The sequence below is a fragment of the Stenella coeruleoalba genome (genome assembly GCF_951394435.1).
Source record: "Stenella coeruleoalba genome assembly, chromosome: X".
NCBI lineage: Eukaryota > Metazoa > Chordata > Mammalia > Artiodactyla > Delphinidae > Stenella > Stenella coeruleoalba.
In genome coordinates, this window is record NC_137152.1 from 122,611,490 (window position 1) to 122,631,596 (window position 20,107).

Here is a 20,107-nt window from a genome sequence, read left to right on the forward strand (position 1 = left end):
CTACTGAGCCTGAGTGCTACAACTACTGAGCCCACATGCCTAGAGCCCGTGCTCCACAACAAGAGAAGCCACCGCAATGAGAAGCCCGCACATCGTAACGAAGAGTAGCCCCCACTCGCCGCAACTAGAGAAAGCCTGTGCGCAGCAACGAAGACCCAACACAGCCAAAAATAAATTAAAAAAAAAAAACTCAGAGAAAACGCCGTCTATCTCCCGTGCCCCAGATGAGAGACCAAGCACCTCACGTCCATGTGTCTCTTCAACCACCAGCTGCCTCTCTGCTGGCCAATGCACCCTCGGACCACCCCCAGTCTGGAGCTCTCAGCCAGTCACACCCTCCTAGCGCTTACTCATCATTTCTGCTGGGGCCAAGGGCCTGGGCCCAGCAAGCACTAATCAGGCAGCACCTTCTCCCCGACCTGTCCCTTCTTCTGCAATGGATGCCATCGCCCAACCGGCCACCCAAGCCAGAACCCAGGGGTCACCTTGACTCTCACTCCACCCGTCCCCTCCCCCAGAGTCTGAGGTACCCCCCGCATGACTTTCTTCTATTCTCTCTAGTGCATCTGGGATTTCAGGCCTCAGCACGTCTGGCCTGGGTTGCGTCAAGCGGTGTGCTCCTTCGTCTATGTCTAGCTCTTTACCTGTGATCCATCCATCCATCTATCTATCATCATCACCAGTCTATCATCTCTCTTTATTATCTATCAATCATCGATCACTTCTACCTCTTTATGATCAATGTATCCATCACCTATTATCTATTTTTTGAGGCGAAATTCACATAACACAAAATTAACCCTTTTAAAGTGCACAGTTTGTTGGTAGTTAGCATACTGACAGTATTGTGCCACCATCACCTCTGTAGTTCCAGAACATTCTCATTACCCCAAAAGGAAACCTTGACCCCATTCAGCAGTCACTATCCAGCCCCTGGTACCCACTGGTCTGCTTTCTTTGTCAAGCTGAATAATACTCCATTGTACGGACAGACCACATTTTGCTTGTCCATTCATCTGTTGATGGACATTCGAGTTGTTTCCACTTTTGGTTACCATCAATAGTACTGTTAATAATGTTCATGTATGAGGTTTTTTAAAAAAAATTTATTTATCTATTATTTTTGGCTGCATTGGGTCTTCGTTGCTGCGCGCGGGCTTTCTCTAGTTACGGCAAGTGGGGGCTACTCTTCGTCGTGGTGCACAGGCTTCTCATTGCGGTGGCTTCTCTTGTTGCGGAGCACGGGCTCTAGGCGCGTGGGCTTCATTGGTTGTGGCACGCGGGCTCAGTAGTTGTGGCTCGTGGGCCCTAGAGCGTAGGCTCAGTAGTTGTGGCGCACGGGCGTAGTTGCTCCGTGGCATGTGGGATCTTCCCGGACCAGGGCTCGAACCCGTGGCCCCTGCATTGGCAGGCGGATTCTTAACCACTGCGCCACCAGGGAAGCCCCACGTATAAGGTTTTGATTGAACATCTATTTTCCATTCTCTTGGGTCCACATCTCCGAGTGGAAGTGCTGGGTCACACGGGAACTCTGCCTAGCTTTCCAGGACCTGCCACACTGCTCCCCACGATGGCTGCCCCACCTGTGTCCCAGCAGCAGTGTGTGAGCCAAGTGCAGTGCTCGTGCCTCCCTCCAAGCTACCCTCCACGCAGCCTCCTTTAAGCGTGAATCCCATGTTGTTTCCATCCTGCTGAAAACCCTTCAGTGGCTTCTCGCTGCTTCTGAAGGCCAGGCTCTGGAAGTGAGGCCCCTCCCTGCCCCCTGCATCTTGCTCCTGATTCACCCCTGGGCCTCGGCACAAGCGTTCCCCCTCCTAGGAGGTCTGGAAGCACTGTGTCCCCACTGCTCCTTGCCTGGCTGGCTCGGGACTCTTCCTCCTCCGTGTACCCTGCCAGCCCATTTGGCAGCTCACTGGTTTTCTCTCAGCATCTCTCTTGGAGCTCGTCACGGGTGGACTGGACCTCGGTCCTCTCCTCTCCACCCTGGCACAAGGTCGGGCTGGGTCCAGAGTCCCCTTCCGGCTCAGCCATCCTTTTCGAGAGATGTTGCTGATGCCGCCTGCCCACGGCTGTGTCTGCCGGAGGACGCGCAGGGCAGCATCTTCGCCTGGGGGTGGGATCAAGGCTCCTCCCCCCGACGCAGGCCACTGCTGCCCGTCCCGCCTCTCCCCCAAGCCCCGACGGACAAAGACGCTGGGAGGCAGGACTGCACTTTCCACAGGAGGTTTTTACTGAGGAACTGAGGGAGGTTCCCCGACCCGAAAGGCACACGGCGGCGCGGTGGCGGGGTCTCCCCCTCGGGTGGGGGCAGTCTTTGCAGAGACAGCTTCCCCACTGACCCCTCTTTGGCACTGAACTGGCAGCCCCAGCGTCCCCGCCCCCACCCACGCCCTGGCGGTTGGCAGTGTAGGCCGGTGGGGTAGCGGGCTGGCTGGCGGCCCAGGCCACCTCTCCCGCTAGCAGGGTGCTCATGTTGACGATACAGAGGGCTGCAAAGGGGAATCCAATAAATTAGCTTGAAGGAGGGAGGGCTGGGGACGGAGGCGGACAGGGACTACATTCTCGTCATTGCTCGGTAGGAAACGTTGTGCAATTCTTTCTCCCGAAGGCTCTTTGGGATGACTGGTGGGGAGAAGGGGCACAGATGACGGGCCCTGCCTCATCGCGGGGCCCACTTGGCCGTCTTTATGGCAGTGAGGGTGTTCCGGGGGACGGGAGCCTTGGCGGGCCACTGGGATGATGGCAATAGAGAGATGGACCGTCTGTGGTGTCTCCAAGGGACCGCAGAGGAGGGAATGGGGGGACTCCAGACTTAGGAGGCGCTGCGCCGCAAACACCAAGGCTCCTGGGCACAGGCTGGCGCTGTGAGCGGGGCCGCGCCTCTGGCCCCTCTCCCCTTCTACTTGCCCAGGTCCCAGTCTGGTGGGGCTGGGAAGTGGGCACGGGTTTCGCTGGCTGTCCTCTGGGAGGCCTGGGAGGCCGGCAAAGCATGCAGGGTGGGCCTGCAGCGGGGCGGTGGGGGGAAGGCTTGGTGGGCAGGCGCTCCGTTTCCTTCACGTGATCCGAGGGCTTGGTGTGGGGCGTGGGCCAAGGGCTAAGAGCCGGGGCCGTGTGTCAGGTGGCAGCGGCCTGGAGGACTCCAGGGCCTTGGCCCAGGATCTCGCAGAGCTCCCGGAGGCGCCGCTGCATCTTGGGGATGCCCGCCAGCTGCTGCTCAAGCCGCTGCTTCTCCTCGGTCAGGCTCAGGCGGGCGGCCGAGTCCAGCTTCTCGAACTTCCAGCCACCCTCCCCGTCGAACTGCAGTAGGTGTGTGTGGTACTTCCTGTCCCAGGAGAGGGAGAGGGAGGCCGTTTGGCAGCACCGCCCCCTCCCCAGCTGCGAAGCCACGGGCGCGTCGCTCGCCAGAAGTGAGGGCACCTACCACAGGGAGGGTCGGTGGGTGATGGAGAGCAGGGCAATGCCTGCATCCTTGGCCGCCTGGAAGATCTTGCCTTCCACGTCGATGCTCACGGCACTGGTACATTCATCCAGGAGGGCGTACTTGGGCCTTGGGGGTGGGGGCTGAGTGGGTGAGCCTGTGGACCCTCCAACAGCCCCAACAGCCCGGGCCGGCCCCAGCTCCCAGTGGGGGCGGGAAGCCTGATCTGCGTGCTGACCCCATGTCCTTTCGATCCCATCCCTGCTGGGCCCTGGGGGGCAGGGCAAGGCCTCCTGGTGGCGCTGCCCTCCCCGTTTAAGGGGCTCCCAGGGAGCACAGATGCCGAGCAGGCTCCTGGGAGCACTCAGGCAGCACCCTTGTCTCTGCCGCTGGCTTGGAGGACCTCCAGTGCCCGAGGGAGCCCAACCACTCAGGACAGAGTGGCTCACCTGTGGTAGAACATGCGGGCCATGCCAACTCTCTGCTTCTCGCCCCCGGACAGAACGTCCTTCCAGTCACACACGGCCTCCCAACCTGGCAGGAGACAAAGGTCGCTGTTCAGTTCAACAAGGGCCGGGCAGCACGGGCAGAGGGCCCGGGCCCAGGCGCAGTGGCTGTGGTGGGAGGGGCCGGGCCACCAACAATAGCGGAACACAGCAGCGCACGTGACTCGGAGAAAGGCTGTCCGCTGGGGACGTGTGCTCTGGGTACCTGTCCGACTGTGGGGACACCGGAATAGTTCAAAGGAGTTGGGAGCAGAATTACATCCCCTCCAAGAAAAGACACATGGGAGTCCTCACCCGCAGGACATGAGAATGCCACTGCATTTGGAGACAGGGTCTTTACAGAGGTGATCGAGTTAAAGTGAGGTCACGGGGGTGGGTCCTCATCCGATGGGACTGGTGTCCTTATAAAAAGGGGACATTTGGAGACGCAGACACGCACAGAGGAGTGACGGCGTGAAGACACAAGGAGCAGACGGCAACTACAAGCCCAGGAGAGAGGCCTGGAACAGACCCTCCCTCGCGGTCCCCAGAAGGAACTGCCCCTGCCCACAGCCCTGGATCTTGGCCTCCCGGCCTGCACAACTGGGAGACGACACGTCTCTGTCGTTTGCCCCACCCAGTCTGTGGCGCCAGCGAACTCACACAGGACCTAACGGGGTGCTAATGGGGTGCCAGTGGGCATCAAACAGTCATGGCAGAGCCCCAAGGATGGCTGCGATGGGCTCCCCAGAAGGCTCCTCACCCACAAGCGCCAGGCCTGTGCATCTCAGGAGGCGAGTGGGCAATTCATCAGAAACGCCTCCTCGCCTGCTCCCTCCACTGCCTTTCCAGAAAACTAGAGGTTTTGGCAGGGCACGTGGCCACACACAAAAGAGACAAAATCCCCCAGCTTGCTTTGATGAGAGGTTTAACCACAGGACTGAATTCTGGCCAATGGGGTATAAGTGTGTTAACACACGTGGCAGCTTCTGGAACTTTCTTTAAAGGAACTTTCTTTAAATCCCTCTATGATTTGCACCCCAACCCCGCCCCTGCCACTTTCTCCATCCTATGGCCTGGGATACGATGTGATGCCGCAGCAGCCACCTTGGACCGTGAGGTGACCTTGGGAAAGGAAGCCACATATAGCAGAGTGACCTGGGCGCCTTTGTGGAGTGGGGCTCGGCCTCAGGGGCCCCAGGCACTCAGGGGTGTGTGCAGCCCAGGAGGAGGGGTACACTCCCAGGGCGAGCGAAAGAGGCCCGACCAGGCCAGGGGGAAGCTGGGGATGAAGCTTTGCAGGGACCGTGGCGACCAGGGCAGGCCCGGGAGGAACAGCCCCACTGAATCCACTGCCCGTGGCCCCCTTTCTGCCCAGGTGACGACACCTGGGAGGGACTCTCACGAGTCACCCGCCATGTCCTGCAGAGCCCCCATGGGTCCTGAAAGGCGCTCTTTCATTTACTGCTGGCACTGAGGTTGAGACTGGTACCTGGCCCCTTCTACAGGTGGAAAGCATCTCAAGAGGTCAGGTTTTGCTCAAGGTCAAGCTGCCCCTTGGTAGCCTAGGCAGGGCTCGGACCTCTGCCACTCAGCTTTCAGTATAAAAATCCAAACTCTGGCAGCTGGGCCGCACTCTCCTCTTCCGCCCCTCTGGGCACGATGGGCAATTAAAGACCAAGCTGAGAAGTCCCCAGGCGATGCGTTCTCTGGCCACCGGCCTGTCCCTCCCTCCTGCGGTCTCTTCCCAGGAGACACACCTCCCAGGCTCGAGCCAGACACGTGGGTGGGCAGGCGTCCCCTCCACCTCTGCTCCGCACGCTCCAGGCTGCCCTGCCCACACCCGTGCTCTGCCCTCTCGCTGAAATGCATAACTGACCTGTTCCTTCCCTGCCTGGCCCAAGAGGCCCTGCCTGCCACAGAGCCCAGAGCCTGGAGAGGGTGCCCCGTCGGATGGCCCCCGCCAGGCCTGGCTCCCTTCCCGAGTGCAGTGCACTCGGGCGGTCTGGGGCCGCGCGCTTCCTGTCGGTCCTCCCCGGGGAGGGGGGGCTCCCCAGGCCACGTAGCACTTCGGACTCGCGAACGTTGGCTGGGGCAGTCCCTCGGGGACTATCCCTCGGGGGCCAGGAGAGAGGCACGGGCAGGGGCAGCAGCAGGTTCCCCAGCTGAGTCTTGGGACAAAGGGCGATCGATCGACGGCGCCCCGTACGGCACTGGTGAGCGGGATGCCCCTCCCCTACCTCCTTCCCGCTGCAGGATGTGGTGCAGGTGCACGATGTCCAGAATGGCTTCCAGGTGCCGCTCTGAAAAGCCCTTCCTTCGCATGTCCTCCACAGAGTCTGGGTAGATCACTTGGTCGCGCAAGGAGCCTACAGACATGTAGGGTCTGCGGGAGAGCCACGTGTCCGCCGAGGGAAGGGCGGCCCGGCTTCCCTGCCGATGCCCTGCTCCCGAGCAGGCTCCGCATGGGCCCTGCCTGCCCGAGGGGGGCTGACCGGAAGGCCGCAGACACTGCCGCACAGCGTGCCGCGCCCACCCACTCACACACGCACGCCCGCTCAGGTTGCACACACGCATCACGGCACACATGCAGGTACTCGCCCACACGCACTCACGCATGCACACGCACCCCCAGCTGTGAAGCTGTTGGGCGGGCGGGGCGGGGTGGCAGCACCTTGCCGTCCTCTGCCCAGGCCTCAGGCCCTGCCATCTCCGGGACGTCAGGTTCCGCAGGTCAGAAGGGGTGGGGGCGGACCTGGGGACCCTGGCTCTCTCCCTCTTCCCCCACCCCCGCCCAGCCGCCGGTGGCCCCAGCACCCCACCGCTCACCTCTGGGGGACGTAGAACATGCGCTGGGGTGGGGGCTTGTAGAGCACGCCACCATAGGTGGGCCAGAGACCGCCCAGGATACGGAACAGAGAGCTCTTGCCGCAGCCGTTGGGGCCCGTGATGAGCAGGTGCATGCCCTCTTCCACCTGTAGAGGCAGCAGCCGTGGAAGCCGGCCCGGGCCTCCCTCCCCTTACCCACGGCCTGCCTGACAGCCTCGGAGAGGCCCCCGCACCCAGCACATGCCATCCTCCATCTCTTGGTGAGGAATGGCAGGGCCCCGAGGGTGAGCTCTGGTATCCGGAGCCCTAACCGGCTGCCTGTTTCAGGCACTGCCTTGTCCCCAGAGAGCAGGGGGCCAGCAGGAGGAGGGCCTGTTCTGCCACAGTCCAGCAAACGGGTGCGCGCCCCAGAAGGTCAATGGCAGCTGCAGCCCGCTTCACCTGGAAGCCAAGCGTCAAGCGCCTGAGGCCCGCCATGAGCCGATTACATCATGTCCACTGGTGTTCTGGAAACACCTGCTATAGGAAAAAGGCCGCCCGAGCAGGTGGGGAGCATGCAGATGGCAGGGAGCCCGCCATCCTCGGGGTGGGGGAGAGCATGAGGCACGGAGTCAAGGCACGCGGGGTACAGCCAGTGCAGTCCTCGTGAGACCCCAGAGTGTGGCGGATACGCGCATCCATCTGGTTTATCTCGGTCAGTGCCATGGGTGGAGCCGTGTCCCCTCAAAGAGTCCTGTGTTCGAGTCCTAACTCCCAGGACCTCAGAATGTGGCCTTACTTGGAAATAGAGTCTTTGCGGATATAATGAAATTTAGATAAGGAGTGAGGTGGGCCCCTAATCCAGTGTGACCTGGTGTCCTTATAAACAGGAGACATTTAGACACAGAGACACGTGCACAGGGAGAGTGCCAAGTGAAGATGGAGGCAGGGGCTTCCCTGGTGGCGCAGTGGTTAAGAGTCCGCCTGCCGATGAAGGGAACAGGGTTTCGAGCCCTGGTCGGGGAAGATGCCACATGCCGCGGAGCAACTAAGCCCGCGCGCCACAACTACTGAGCCCAAGTACCGTAACTGCTGAGCCCGCACGCCTAGCGTTGGTGCTCCACAACAAGAGAAGCCACCGCAATGAGAAGCCCACGCACGGCAACGAAGAGTAGCCCCCGCTCGCAGCAACTAGAGAAAAGCCCACGCGCAGCAACAGAGACCCAACGCGGCCCAGAAAAAAAAAAAAAGATGAAGGCAAAACACCAGAAGCCGGGAGAGGCCTAGACACCCTGATGTGAACTTCTGTTGGCTGAGCCCCTCGTTTGCTGTTCCTCCTTCGTTAGACTGTAAACTCCCCCGGGCAGGGCCCAGGCCTACCTCCGTGCAAATGTGGGAGGGTTGGTCGGTCAGGGCCCGGCTCCTCTGTGTGTCTGGCTCCGGGGGAGCTGCGTGGCCCCAGCCAGCTCCACGGCTGCCTCCCTTGTCTCCTTCCGTGCATCTCTCTGACCGCCCCCGACATCTCCCAGCCCCGGAGCCCAGCTCCACCAGCGGCTCTGCCAGGACAGAGCTCTTGCTCAGCCCCTGGTCACGCGTTCCTCGCCTGACCTTGCTCCCTAACCAGCCACGCCCCTGCTCACCATGGCCTCTGAGCTTTGCCCGGCTGGGCTTCCACTGGGCCTGCCTGGAAGCCATTCACCCTGCAGGAACCGGCCGTCAGTGGCAGCCCCACACCCCAAGGGTGACTACTGCCCGGGGTGACGGGGATCACACCACTGGCCTGCGTCCAGCCTCCAGCTGGCTCTCAGGCCCCCTCTCAGCAGATCAAGGAAAGGTGCTCTAGGCACTGGCCCTTCCTGCCTATTCCCTGCCTGGCCGTGGCTTCCGCTGCCCTGGCTCCTCAGCAGGGCACGCGTGGCCCCTGCAGGACCTGGGCCCGAAGCCCCTGGCTCCTCGTCCCTGCCCTGGGTGAGGCTTCATGTGACCTCTACTCCCCCAGGGATGCAGACCTCTACTCTACCTTTCCTGTGGCCCTCGCTGCACCCGGGACAGCCATCTAACCATGGATCTTTTCTCTTTTTTATTAAAGTTTAATTTGGCCACACTGGGCGGCATGTGGGATCTTAGTTCCCTGACCAGGGATCAAACCTGCACCCTTTGGCAGTGAAAGCGTGGAGTCTTAACCGCTGGACCACCAGGGAAGTCCCAAATCCGGGATCTCTGTAACGCTTTGGGGTTCCCCTGATTTACCTGGGGTTTACAGTGTCCAGCCTGGAGCTCAGGGAACATTAGTTGAATGAATGAATGAATGAATGAATGACTACTGCACCCAGGACTCCCCTTCACTCTATCACTCCCTGGCCCTGTCCAAAGCTCCGGCTGGGGACACAGGTCACTGGTGGACGTCTGCCCCCAGGGCATCCTCTCCACAGACAGCGTGCGTAATGGCTGAGAGCCCTCCCAGTGGGCCAGGCTGCAGCCGGCACACACCCGCCCTGGGGGCCTCTCACAGCAAATCCGTGGGACCTCAAGCCCGGGTCAGTGGAAGAGAATCTCTTTCATCACAGCTGGAATTGGACCAGAGTCCCCAAGTCCTGGGCTACTCAGGGATAGGGGCGGGCGTGGGGTGCTGCCAGTGATAGGGCCAGGAACCTTTGGGTGACTCCAGCCCAGCCCTCTTAATCAGCTCTGACTCCACTGCCCCAGAACTAACAGTCAGTCAGAGACACGCTGGTCTTTCACCTTGAGCTTAGCCTGCCTGCCACATAGACCTGGGGTCAATGGCTACTGGCAGTGCGGGCAGGCTGGCCAGGCTGGATGCTGAGGGCTGAGGTGGGTGCAGAAGGCCAGGCCCCGGGCCCCAGAGCTGGGCTTGGCCCTGCCCGTGCTGCCAGGTTGGGGCTCCCCTCCGCCCTTCGACCTACCCTGATGTTGAGGCTGGCCACCACTACCTCCCCCGTGGGCGTGACGATGGGGATGTTCTCACACACGATCCCCCGCTCCACATCCACCACTTGGCCTGGAGAGAGAACGTGAGGAAGGGAGAGAGGGAGCAGAGCTCTCCTGCCACCTGCCGCTGGGCGCCATGGACCCCCACCCGTGACGGCACGCCACTGTGTGGCCCAGGGGCCCTTGGGAATACAGTGCGGCTGCCCACCAGCTGACTACAGCCCCCTTGCTGTGCTCTGGGCGGCGGAGGGGCAAAGCCGGTTCCCTGGCCTCTGGAGCCCAAGCGTAGCGTCCGCCCCTGCAGCCCCTCAACGCCACACCACCTGAAAGGCGGCTGCGACGCCTGGGGCCTCTTCCCCAGCGCCCCAGCCCCTACTGGAGCTGCGCCCCCCTCTCTCGCAAAGGGAAACCCTGACCGGGGCACCTGGAAGGGACTGGGCACGTGAGCACGGTGGCCAGCGGTGGCCGCTCTGAGAGGGAGGGCTGTGGGGGCCGCAACGTGCCCAGGAAGCCCTCCGTGGGGCGCCGGGCAGCCTGCTGTGGGAGGGCCGGGACCAGGGCGGCCTCTTTGGGGAGGGCTCCCTTACCTCGGATCTGCAGGGACCCCTCCACACGGACACCAGACCTCACCACGGCCCCGGACCCTGCCTGAGTGTCCTCTGGCTCCCCGGGCCTCTTGAAACGGCAGTGCTGGACGTCTTCAAATACCTGGAACATCTCGTGGACCCGGGCTGTGTAGCCAGCCAACTCTGTCACCTGCAGGGAGGGCGACCGTGGCTCAGCCCCCGCCAGTGGGGGCGGAGAGGGAGGGGAGATGGTAGGGGCGGGGGCTGGGCGGGGGGTTACCTCCTTGTAGGACACCATGACCCGCTCGATGGCGTCCGCGGCAGCCGTGAGGAGGTTGCGGGCGATAGTGAAAGCTTCCGTGCGCTCGCTCACCAGCTCCTCCTCCCTCGCCTCCAGGGCCGCCTTCTTCGCCACCTCCGAGTCTGCGGAGCACAGTGGGGTGGGGAGTGGCGAGGACAGTGGAAAATCATAACTGACCCACTGGGGGAGAGAGCAAGTCGGTCCAGCCAATGGTGCTCGGACAACCGGGCATCCACATGCAGAAGAAGGACCCCTACCGCACACCACACACAGAAACTCACTCAGAGTGCAGCACCGCAGCGGCCTGCACGGAAGAGCTAAGACCACACAACTCTTCGAAGAAAGCAGGGGTAAACCTTCGTGCCCTGGGATTAGGCGTGGCTCCTTAAATACGACACCAGAGAGCACAAGTGACAAAAGCAAAACAGGTAAGGGAGCTTCGACAAAAGTAAAAAGTTTGGGGCACCAGAGTAAGTCATCCAGAAGGTGAAAACACAACCTACAGACTGGAAGAAAATATCTGCAGATCATATATCTGCTAAGGGCCCAGGTCCCAGGTCCCAGAATACATAAAGAACTTTTTCAATTCAACAATGAAGAGACAAACGACTCAATTAATCAATGCGCAAAGGACCTGAATAAACATTTCCTCTGCAAGATATACAAATGGCCAAGAAGCGTACGAAAAGATGCTTATTGGTCACCAGCGAAATACAAAATCAAAACTGCAATGAGACACCACTTCACACTCACCAGGATGTGGCTACAGCTGAAAAGACAGTAAAAGTGCTGGTGAGGAAGCGGAGCAGCTGGCGCCATGAGACACCGCTGGTGGCGATGAACGATGCGCAGCTGCTGCGGAAGACAAGTTTGGCAGTTCGTCCAAATGTTAAACAGAGGGTTACCAAATGACCCAGCAATTCCACTCCTAGGTGTACATATATCCAAGAGTGAAGACGGAGGTCCACACAAAAAATGATAAATGAGTATGTGTAGCAGTTATTCCTAAGAGCCGAAAGATGGAAACAACCCAAACGTCTACCGATGGATGAGTGGATAAACACGACGTGGAAGCTATGTACACACAATGGAACGTTATCCAGCCATAAGAAGGAATAAAGTACTGATTAATCCTAAAGCGTGGATGAAACGTAAAAACATGATGCTAAGTAAAAGAAGCCAGATACACAAGGCCACATATTGTGTGATTCCATTTATGTGAACTGTCCGGAAGACGCAAACCCATAGCAACAGGCAGATTAGTGGTCGCTGGGGGCTGCCAGGTGGGGGGGGAAGTGACCACTAGTGGGTCTGGGCTTTCTTGCTGGGGTGGTGACAATGTTCTAGACTTAGATAGTGGTGATGGTTGCACAACTTTGTGACTACATCAAAAACCACTGAATTGTACCCATTAAAAAGGCCGAATCGTATGGTACGTTAATTATGTCTCAGTAACGCAGATGTTGTGTCCTGTACTACAACGGCAGCCCCTCCCGAGCCTCTCAAACAGGAATATCCCCTTTCAGACCTCCGGTCTACCCCGTGTCGCCCTCATCTCTCCCCTTGCTGCCGTATTCTGTGGCCGTCCTCAATGCTACTATTTCTCCCTGAGAGCCTGCTCCTGTCTTGACTTGCTTTGTTCCTTTCTGTCTCAGTTGAGACCCCGTGGTCACTCACTTCAACCCTTTCTTGTCAATAGTCTTGACTCCCTTGACCGTTGGACCCCCTAGAGGGGCAAGGTTTTTACACAAGGAATGTTCTGGAAATGGTGATGGGGAGCAAGGGGGAGGCCAACTCTGAGGGCTAACTCTATCCACGGGCATAAATGGATCTGAGGTTGGAGCCTCAAGGATGTGATGGTGGGGGTGGGCTGGGAAGGGCCAGGGAGTCAGGTCAGGGCAGGTGCAGTGTGGGGTGGATACGGCCAGACAGCTGGCTAGAGCACCAGGAGTCCAGGGAACTGGGTGGGGGAGGGCAGTGGTGATTCTGACAGTCTAAGGTCCCTAGGCAGGGGGGACACAAACCCTCCTCCCCGGACATCCTGAGAGCTGGAAAGGGACTGCGCACAAAGGGAAAGGGTCTGCGCGGGGGCCCTGGCAACAGTGGGCCCCTCCCTGGAGACAGCATAACCCTCTGCAGCTTTCCTCGGCGCCTTGGGGGCTAAGATGAGTACCCCAGAGCCAGACACCTGACAGCTCTTCCCGGCCAGGCCGCCATGCCGGCAGGCCAGAAAGGCAAAGGTATCTTTCCCTGTGGATAATCGCTGGCCTCCTCATCCGGTTCCCAGCGCTCTCAGTCTCCAGTTACTGGGGACACAGCAGGGACAAAACAGACAAACCTCTGGCCTCCTTGAGTTTAAAGTGGCAGAGCCTCTATAAGGCAGCCGCAGACGTGGAGTAGACGGCTGTTCAGCACTTTGAAGAGCAGCGAGGCAGGGGAGGGGGAGAGAAAGGCGGGGCGGTGGGCTCACCTAGAGGGTGCCTGTGAGCAAAGCTCCCATAGAGGGAGGGAGGGGCCACGGGGTGGCAGAGGAAAGAGCATTCCTGGCAGAGCCAGGAGGAGCAAAGGGCCTGAGGCGGAAGCAGGCCAGTGAGACAAGCGGAGTGAGCCAGGGGGATGGGAGCGGTCCACGTGTTCACAGGTGACTGGCTATAAGGGCCATGAGGGTGGGGACAGAGCCCGACACAGCAGAGGCGCCAAAAAGTCCTAGGCCTTCAGAGGAGGGAGAGGCCTCGGGGACTAGACAGGCTGAGCTGTGCCCTGTGCCAGCTTCAGAGGGAAGCGGCCACAGGCACTTCCTCACAGAAACCACGGCTGGGTTTCCTCCTGGGTCCGTTCCCATGCTCCTGGCCTAAATCAAGGCCACCCTTAGTGTAGGTCCATTGGTGGAAGCAACTACCCCCTCAATTAGATCTTTCCTCTTGGGGGTCACCCAGAGAGGGACAGACAGCTGAGGGTACGGAAGCCCCAAGGGAGAGACACCAATAGGGAGAGAATCAGAGAGACTTCTGGCTCTGAGACACGCACTTCAGGCTCTCCCTCTTTACACAGATCTGAAAACCCTCTTACTACCAAACTGCATAAAATGCAGCACCTTTTAAATCAGAGCTGTGCTTGCAGGAAAGCAAGGGAAATTCCCAGGAGTGAGAAGAGAAGCCAGTAGCCAGGTGCTCCTGTGACATCCCCAGAGACGGAGAAGGTAGGGCTCTAGGTGCAAGGACCAAAAGGTCTCCTCTAAGAATTTGTAATTATGTGTCTGGGCTGCAAATTAATATCACCTGCAAGTGCGGGGACCCCTCCTCCCCCAAGCAGAGAAGTTAACATGAAAGTGGCCTCCAACTGGTTCATTACTGGGCAGCCGCTTGGCTAAAACTAAAGCAAATGTGCGTAGGGGAATCCTACCCTCCAGTTAGGCTGCAGAACCCACAACGACCACGAGCAAAGAAGACCGGCAGACGGAAGATGAAGCTGGCTTAGACCCCCAAGAATTCAGACAACCGAATAGCTGCTCAGAAACCATGGAACGAGCATGATTAATATGGCCGCCGGCAGAACTTTACAGAAATAGCCATTGAAATAAAAAACAATTCAAATTAGGGACTTCCCTGGCGGTTCAGTAGTTAAGGCTCTGTGCTTCCAATGCAGGGGGCACGGGTTCGATCCCTGGTCGGGGAGCTAAGATCCCTCATGCCGCGCAGTGTGGCCAAAAAAAAAAGAAAATTCAAATTAGATGCAGCCGAAGAGAAAACTAGCAAATGTGTGAGCAGGAAAATCTGAGGAAAACTCCCAGAACTCAGCATAGACAGTGCTAGATGGGGAAAAGTGAAGAGAGACGGACAGTCACAAAGGAGTGAGAAGCCCAACACATCGTGAGAGTTCCAGAAGGAAAGAGTAAAAAGAATGAGAGAGGCAATATTTGAAAAGATAACAGCTGAGAACTTTCCAGAACGATGGAACAATCTGAGTATTCAACGGCCATACAACAAGTCTCAAGCAGAATAGACAGAAACACACAGGCAAACGCTTCCTAAAGAGACTGCAGAAAAAGAGAAAAGTCTAACCAGGGAGACCACGCAGGCTGGTGAGAGCAGTTAAGCTGGTAACAGATTTTCCAACGGAGGCAACGGGATGTTGTCAATGGGCTGAGAGAAACCCACCGTCCGTCTCAACTCCCTCACCCAACTGAACTTCAGTTCGGGGGTAGGGGGAGGATAAAATAAAGACATTTTCAGACAAGAAAATCATCTCGAAGCTCCATGATGAAAGCGTCACAGTAAGGACTTCTGAAGGACGGCTGTCTGAAGGAGGGTCACTGGGCCGCGGGGAAGGGCTGGGAAGCCAAGAAAGCAGAAACTCACAGGTGAATCTGAACACGCACCAACCGGATAAAGCAACGGCAAACCCGTTGCTGGGGACATCAGCACGTCAGGCGGGCTGGCCCTCCAGCCCACGTGTTCTGAGTAAGGGCCCAGAGGAGGAGGAGCTACTGATTAACCCAGACTGTTCTCAAGTGAGCACGTTAACCTTCGAAGGGCAACCATGAAAAGACTGCAAACAGAATGAATTCCTTGCAAACCAGTAGAGGAACAAAATGCGAATCCTTCCCAGTCCCCCCAAGGCCTTGGGGAAGGGGGCTCTGCCCTCGACAACCTGCAAGAGCTATTGTAGGCGTGGGTGGGAAAGCCAAAGCCCAAGCCAGGAAGGGGCTCCCTCGACGGACTTCCCCACCCTCCTGCTTCCAAGATGAGCCGAGGGCAGGGCCAGATGCGCAAGGGTGCACGCGCCTGGTGAAGGCTGTTCCTGACTTGCAGTCCCTGGGCCTGGCCAAGCGGGACCAAGAAGCATGAGATGCTGTAAAGGGGAGCCGCACACAGGGTGGCAGGCAGCGAGGAGCTCCGGGAGAGTGTGACCTGCCGGGTGCCCCCTGACCCCAGAAGTAGAAAAGTCAGGTGGGCCGGCTGAGCACTGGGGCCCCCCAAGCCTAGCCCAGCGGTGCACTCACCTGACTCCGCGTGTCCGGTGGCGGTGATGATGGGGACTGCCACCATGAGCAGTCCCGAGGCGCTCCACACGTACTTCATGAGGAACTGCTCCAGCATGACGTACCACAGGCGTTCCAGCAGAATAAGGTTGATCTGCGAAGCCAGGTCCTGGTAGGAGTGCTGCAGCAGGGCCAGCTCCACCTGCAGGGATCGGGCACCGGAGACCCAGCGGCCTGGCGGTCAGTCCCACGGGGGGGACAGCGAGAGTCCCCAAGTGTCGCTCACACAGGCCATGCTGTATGATGAGCACGACGAGGCTGAGAGCCGGGGGTTAGGACCGGGCCACGTTTACAGGGGACAGGTCTCAAACTCGGGGGAGGTATGGGATGGACATCACAGCATTGGGGTGCAGCGGCAGTGAAGGGGCTCACGCCCCCACCTCCCGAGGCCCACGCTCATCTCCTTTCCGTTACCTCTTCAGTTGGAGTGCTCACCACACCCCTCTTTGCCCTGCACAGCTTCTCGACATGGGCTGAGGGCAGCCACCTTGCCCGTTTCTTTGGGCAACTGCTGGGGGGCTACCCTGAACTAAGCGAAGGACAGCACAGGAAAGCAAAAGGCGGTTGTTGGTTTTGAAGAACTTGGTTCAATAACCTCTACCTGCTTAGGCCCCACCTCCCTCTACTTTCCCACAGTTCCTCTGGGTGACACACTTGCCCTGCATTCTCCCACCAGAACCTGCAGGGCACACTCCCAAGCCAGCTCGTGCAGGCATCGCCCTCAGTGGACAGCCCCATGCCCAAGCCAGCTGAGGACTCTGGCCCACCCGCTCAGCAGAGAGTGGGCCTCCCCTGCCCTCCCCCTCCTGCACTGGCCACTACCTGCCATCTCAGGAGAGGGACCTATGCAGGGCCTGGAGAAGAGAGAGGAGGAGAGGGAGTGGGAGAGAAAGAGGCTCCCTGTGATAGCAGCAGGTAGACGGGCGGGGGGCTGGAGTGGTCAGGAAGCAGTCACAGCAAGGTGGCCACTGGGGCATAGATTTCTTGTGGGGGCGGGGGCACATGCCCGAGCCCCGCCTTCCCACCCCTGACCGACAACAGCTGCCCAGCCTGGAACCGTTTCCTCCGCCAAGTGGTTTCACAGCTGACTCTCCATTTGATTCTCACCATGTCCCACTGTGTGTGTATTCTCATGTCCATTGCAGCCCAGATAGGCAAAGTGACCTGCCCCAGCTCACCCAGCCTGGAGGTAGCAAGAGGTATGGAATTTGGATCACATTGGCTGAGCCATTAGGAGGACCAAATTCTTGTAAACGATGCTTCATGCTTCCACTTATGAAGAAAGGTCTACCTAGGCACAAGCCAATAAGAGGTTGTGTGTTTGTATGTGCGTGTCTAAATAAGCCTCCTCGAGATCCCAGCAACAGCAGAATACCCTGCTGTCTGCCCTCCAGCCAGTCACCTCCGCCCTAGCCTGTTGATCTGAGTCTGGGCATGGGGACGTCTGCCTATGGGACTGGGGTGAGCCACCTGCCTATACAGTAAGGGCAATCAACCCACCCGTGAAGGCCCATCACTCCACACTGCTTTCAGACCTTTGGCTGAGGCCCTAACAGACAGGCTGTGGACGCTCACAAGGTCCCTCCCGCCCTGGCCGGTGAATCCTCCCGGTGAGCATGCGATTTGCTGAAGCTAGCCCAGAGGAAGTCCTTCAAGGAGCCAGTGATCTCTCTTCTACCCCCCACCACCCAGGTCTGCAGCACCGCTCAGTGGCTTTGCCTCAAGCCCATCTCCTGTTCCTGAAATGAGCACCCGGGCAATCCAGGCTCGTGCTGGGAGCTGGCAGGAGCTGACAGTGTAGCTACGGGGAACGTGCCAAGTGCCTCACCCAAGGCCACGGCTGCCTGCCAAGGCCCTGCGGCCCAGAGGACAGGAGAGGAGGAGAGGGGGTTGCAGCTGCAGACCAGGCACTTTTTCTCCAATCTGGAGCCCAGCCCATGCCCGGGATGCCCCCTATCTGCTCGGGAAGAAACCCTTTTTAAAAATCAGAGACAAGCCTGCCTATCTGCCTGGTGTGATGCGCAGCCAGTGAGACAAGGTCTGGGGCACAAGGCCACCTGACCCGGGGACGACACATGGGCCTTCACGAGATGGATGCCATTGTGCCCCTCCCCCGAGAAACACTGGGAACTGAAACCAGAGTTGCAGAGAGCCTAGCCAGAGGCAGCCGCAACCCCAGGCGCGAGGAAGGGGAGGGGCCGAGGCGAGATAAAGGGAGCATTGGCCTGGAGTAACCTTTCCTAGGCTGGCCGTAGCTGGCCCGGCCCCCCGACCCGGCCTGCCGGGAAGCTGCACGACTGGGACCCAGGCGGAAGGGCGGCCACGCTGGGGGCAGGGTGGCCGCCGGGCAGGCAGGAAGTGCGTCCTGCCGCAGTGGCGGCCTGGGCCCAGCATCCTGGGCCGGGGCCTCGGAGAGGCGGCCAAGCCCACAGCCAGGCGGGCCTTCGGGCTCCAGATGGGGGAAGCCTTGACCTGGAGCGCTGAGCTCCACCACCGCTGCGGCCGGCACGCTGCGCGCTGCTCGTTAACCTCCGCTTGGGCTGAGTCATGCCCATACTGCCCGCCTGCCCAGCCGGCCAGCTGGGCCAGAGGCCAGCCTTCAAAGGGTCTGGGGGCCCGGGCATAAGGCCACGTCCCCAGATGGCAGGAGCCTCCTCTCTGTTGGCTAGAAGAATGGGGCAACCAGGGAACTCTAGCCTCAAATCGCTAGGGTCCACAGCCCTACGGCCAAGACAAGTGAGGCGGAGAAGAAGCAGAAGTGGCCCAGGGCAGTCCCCACCCAGCCTTCCTGCCTCTTCATTACTGTGCCATCTGAGCTGCCCAAGGCCCTGGTTGGCCCACACCTCTGGCATCAGCCATAGGCAGCCCTGGCTCTCCGGCCCCTGAGCCCCCAGCTACACGCTTTCCGGTGCCCCAAGCTGCCCCACCTCGTGGCCCCCATAGAAGGCAATCTCCTCCGAGTTGGCCACCACCCGGGAGTGCATGTAGCGCAGCTCGCCCTTCCGCCGCGCCTCCTCTGCCACCAGCTCCCCGAACTTGGGCGAGAAGGCTTGCAGCACGTTGGCCGTGAGGAACACCACGAGGCCAGCGATGGCCGAGGGCCAGGCTGTGCCGGCCCCGCGGGAGCGGGCCACTCGAACCAGGGTATAGGTGGTCACAGCCACGTCCAGGAGCGGCTTGGTCAGGTTGGAGTAGAGGTGGGCCACGGAGGCGGCAAAGGCCACCACATCCTCCGTCAGGGACTGGTCCGGGTTGCGGAGCCGCCCGTCCATGTTGCTGACCCGGTAGTAGGTCTGCTGGGAGAAGTAGAGGCTGTAGGCGTGGGCCACCAGCCGGCTGCGGAACGCCAGGGCCAGTCGGCCCTCTAGGTAGCGGATGGCACTGTTGACGAAGGTGGCGGGGAGCGCGATGAGGAGCCACTGCAGGAGCTGCCAGCCGAAGGCCCGGGGGTCCTTGCGCACGATGCAGCGGGCCAGCCGGCCGTCCAGGCGGGCCACATACACCGACAGGAAAGTCCGGCTCACCAGGGCGGCTGAGTGCAGCGCCAGCAGCCCCGTCTCCCGACACAGGATCCTGGGGAAGAGCAGCCGCAGGAGCCACAGGAGTCGCTGGAAGAACACCCGGTTGACACCGGCCTTGGCCGCTGCGCCCACCGTGGCCCCGGAAGCTTCCTGCGCGGACTCCCCAGCCGGCGTCTGAGGGCCCCTGGCCGGAGCCAGGCACTGCCGCACCAGGGGGTAGATTTTGTGGGCTCCATAGGCCGTGAGGGCCAGGACCACAGCTGTGCGCTTCAGCGTGGTCACCCGCGAGGGCCGGGGGGTCGAGAGCACCGTCATGTCACCTGGGCTGGACTCACGGGTCTGGGACTGGTGCCTGAGGCAGCAGAGGAGGCAGGTGGCTGGAAGGGTGGAGGCTCTGACCCCAGGCTCGTTGTCTAGGCAACTGGAAACCTCGCAGTGGTCCCAGATACTGTCGCTTTAGGCCACCCGGGTGGTGCTGGGCCCCCTGGTGCGGTGGGCTCAGGGGCCTCCAGGGTCGCGGCCTCTTCAGGCAGCCGAGGTGGAGGAACTTGTCAGTCCCCTGGCCCCTGGGGTCAGAGCCTCCAGAGGTCTCGGGCAGAGAGGGCGTCTTTTCCTCTCCACCTCCTCCTCCCCCGGGGCACCGGGCGCGTCCGTCCGCTCCGCAGCCTGGCTGAAGCGACTGTGACTCCGCCACCCGCCGGGAATCCCCACCTACCCACCCACTCTTCCCCAGGGGGAACTCGGGGGAAGGGGAGGAGGCGGAGGAGGGGTGGGAGGCGGAGCCAGGGCGCGGGGCGCCCCACCCCGTTCTCGCCCCACGGTTGGGCCCCGCCCCCTCCCCGGACCACAGAGACGTGGGAGGACCGCGCGGGCTAGAGAAGCTGCACCTCGCCTTCCCGCCAAGGCCTCGCCCCGACTCCCCGCGCGCCCGAGGCGCAGCTTCTTCCCCAGTCCTGGGCGTCGGAGCCTCGGCTCGGGGGCGGGGCGGAAAACCGCCTTGGGAGGGGCCTCCGGGGCC

General features: G+C 60.4%; 1 protein-coding gene across 1 annotated transcript; it reads right to left on the bottom strand.

The window, feature by feature from the left end:
• Positions 1-2,214: 2,214 nt before the first annotated feature.
• On the bottom strand, positions 2,215-20,107 carry ABCD1 (ATP binding cassette subfamily D member 1). The gene is made up of 10 exons (XM_079909789.1): positions 18,496-20,107; positions 15,530-15,710; positions 10,507-10,649; positions 10,248-10,416; positions 9,636-9,730; positions 6,733-6,878; positions 6,144-6,289; positions 3,868-3,952; positions 3,422-3,547; positions 2,215-3,322 (listed from the first exon to the last, which is right to left on the bottom strand). The coding sequence occupies exons 1-10, from the start codon at positions 19,402-19,404 to the stop codon at positions 3,115-3,117; spliced, it is 2,208 nt and encodes a 735-aa protein (XP_079765915.1). The 5' UTR covers positions 19,405-20,107; the 3' UTR covers positions 2,215-3,114.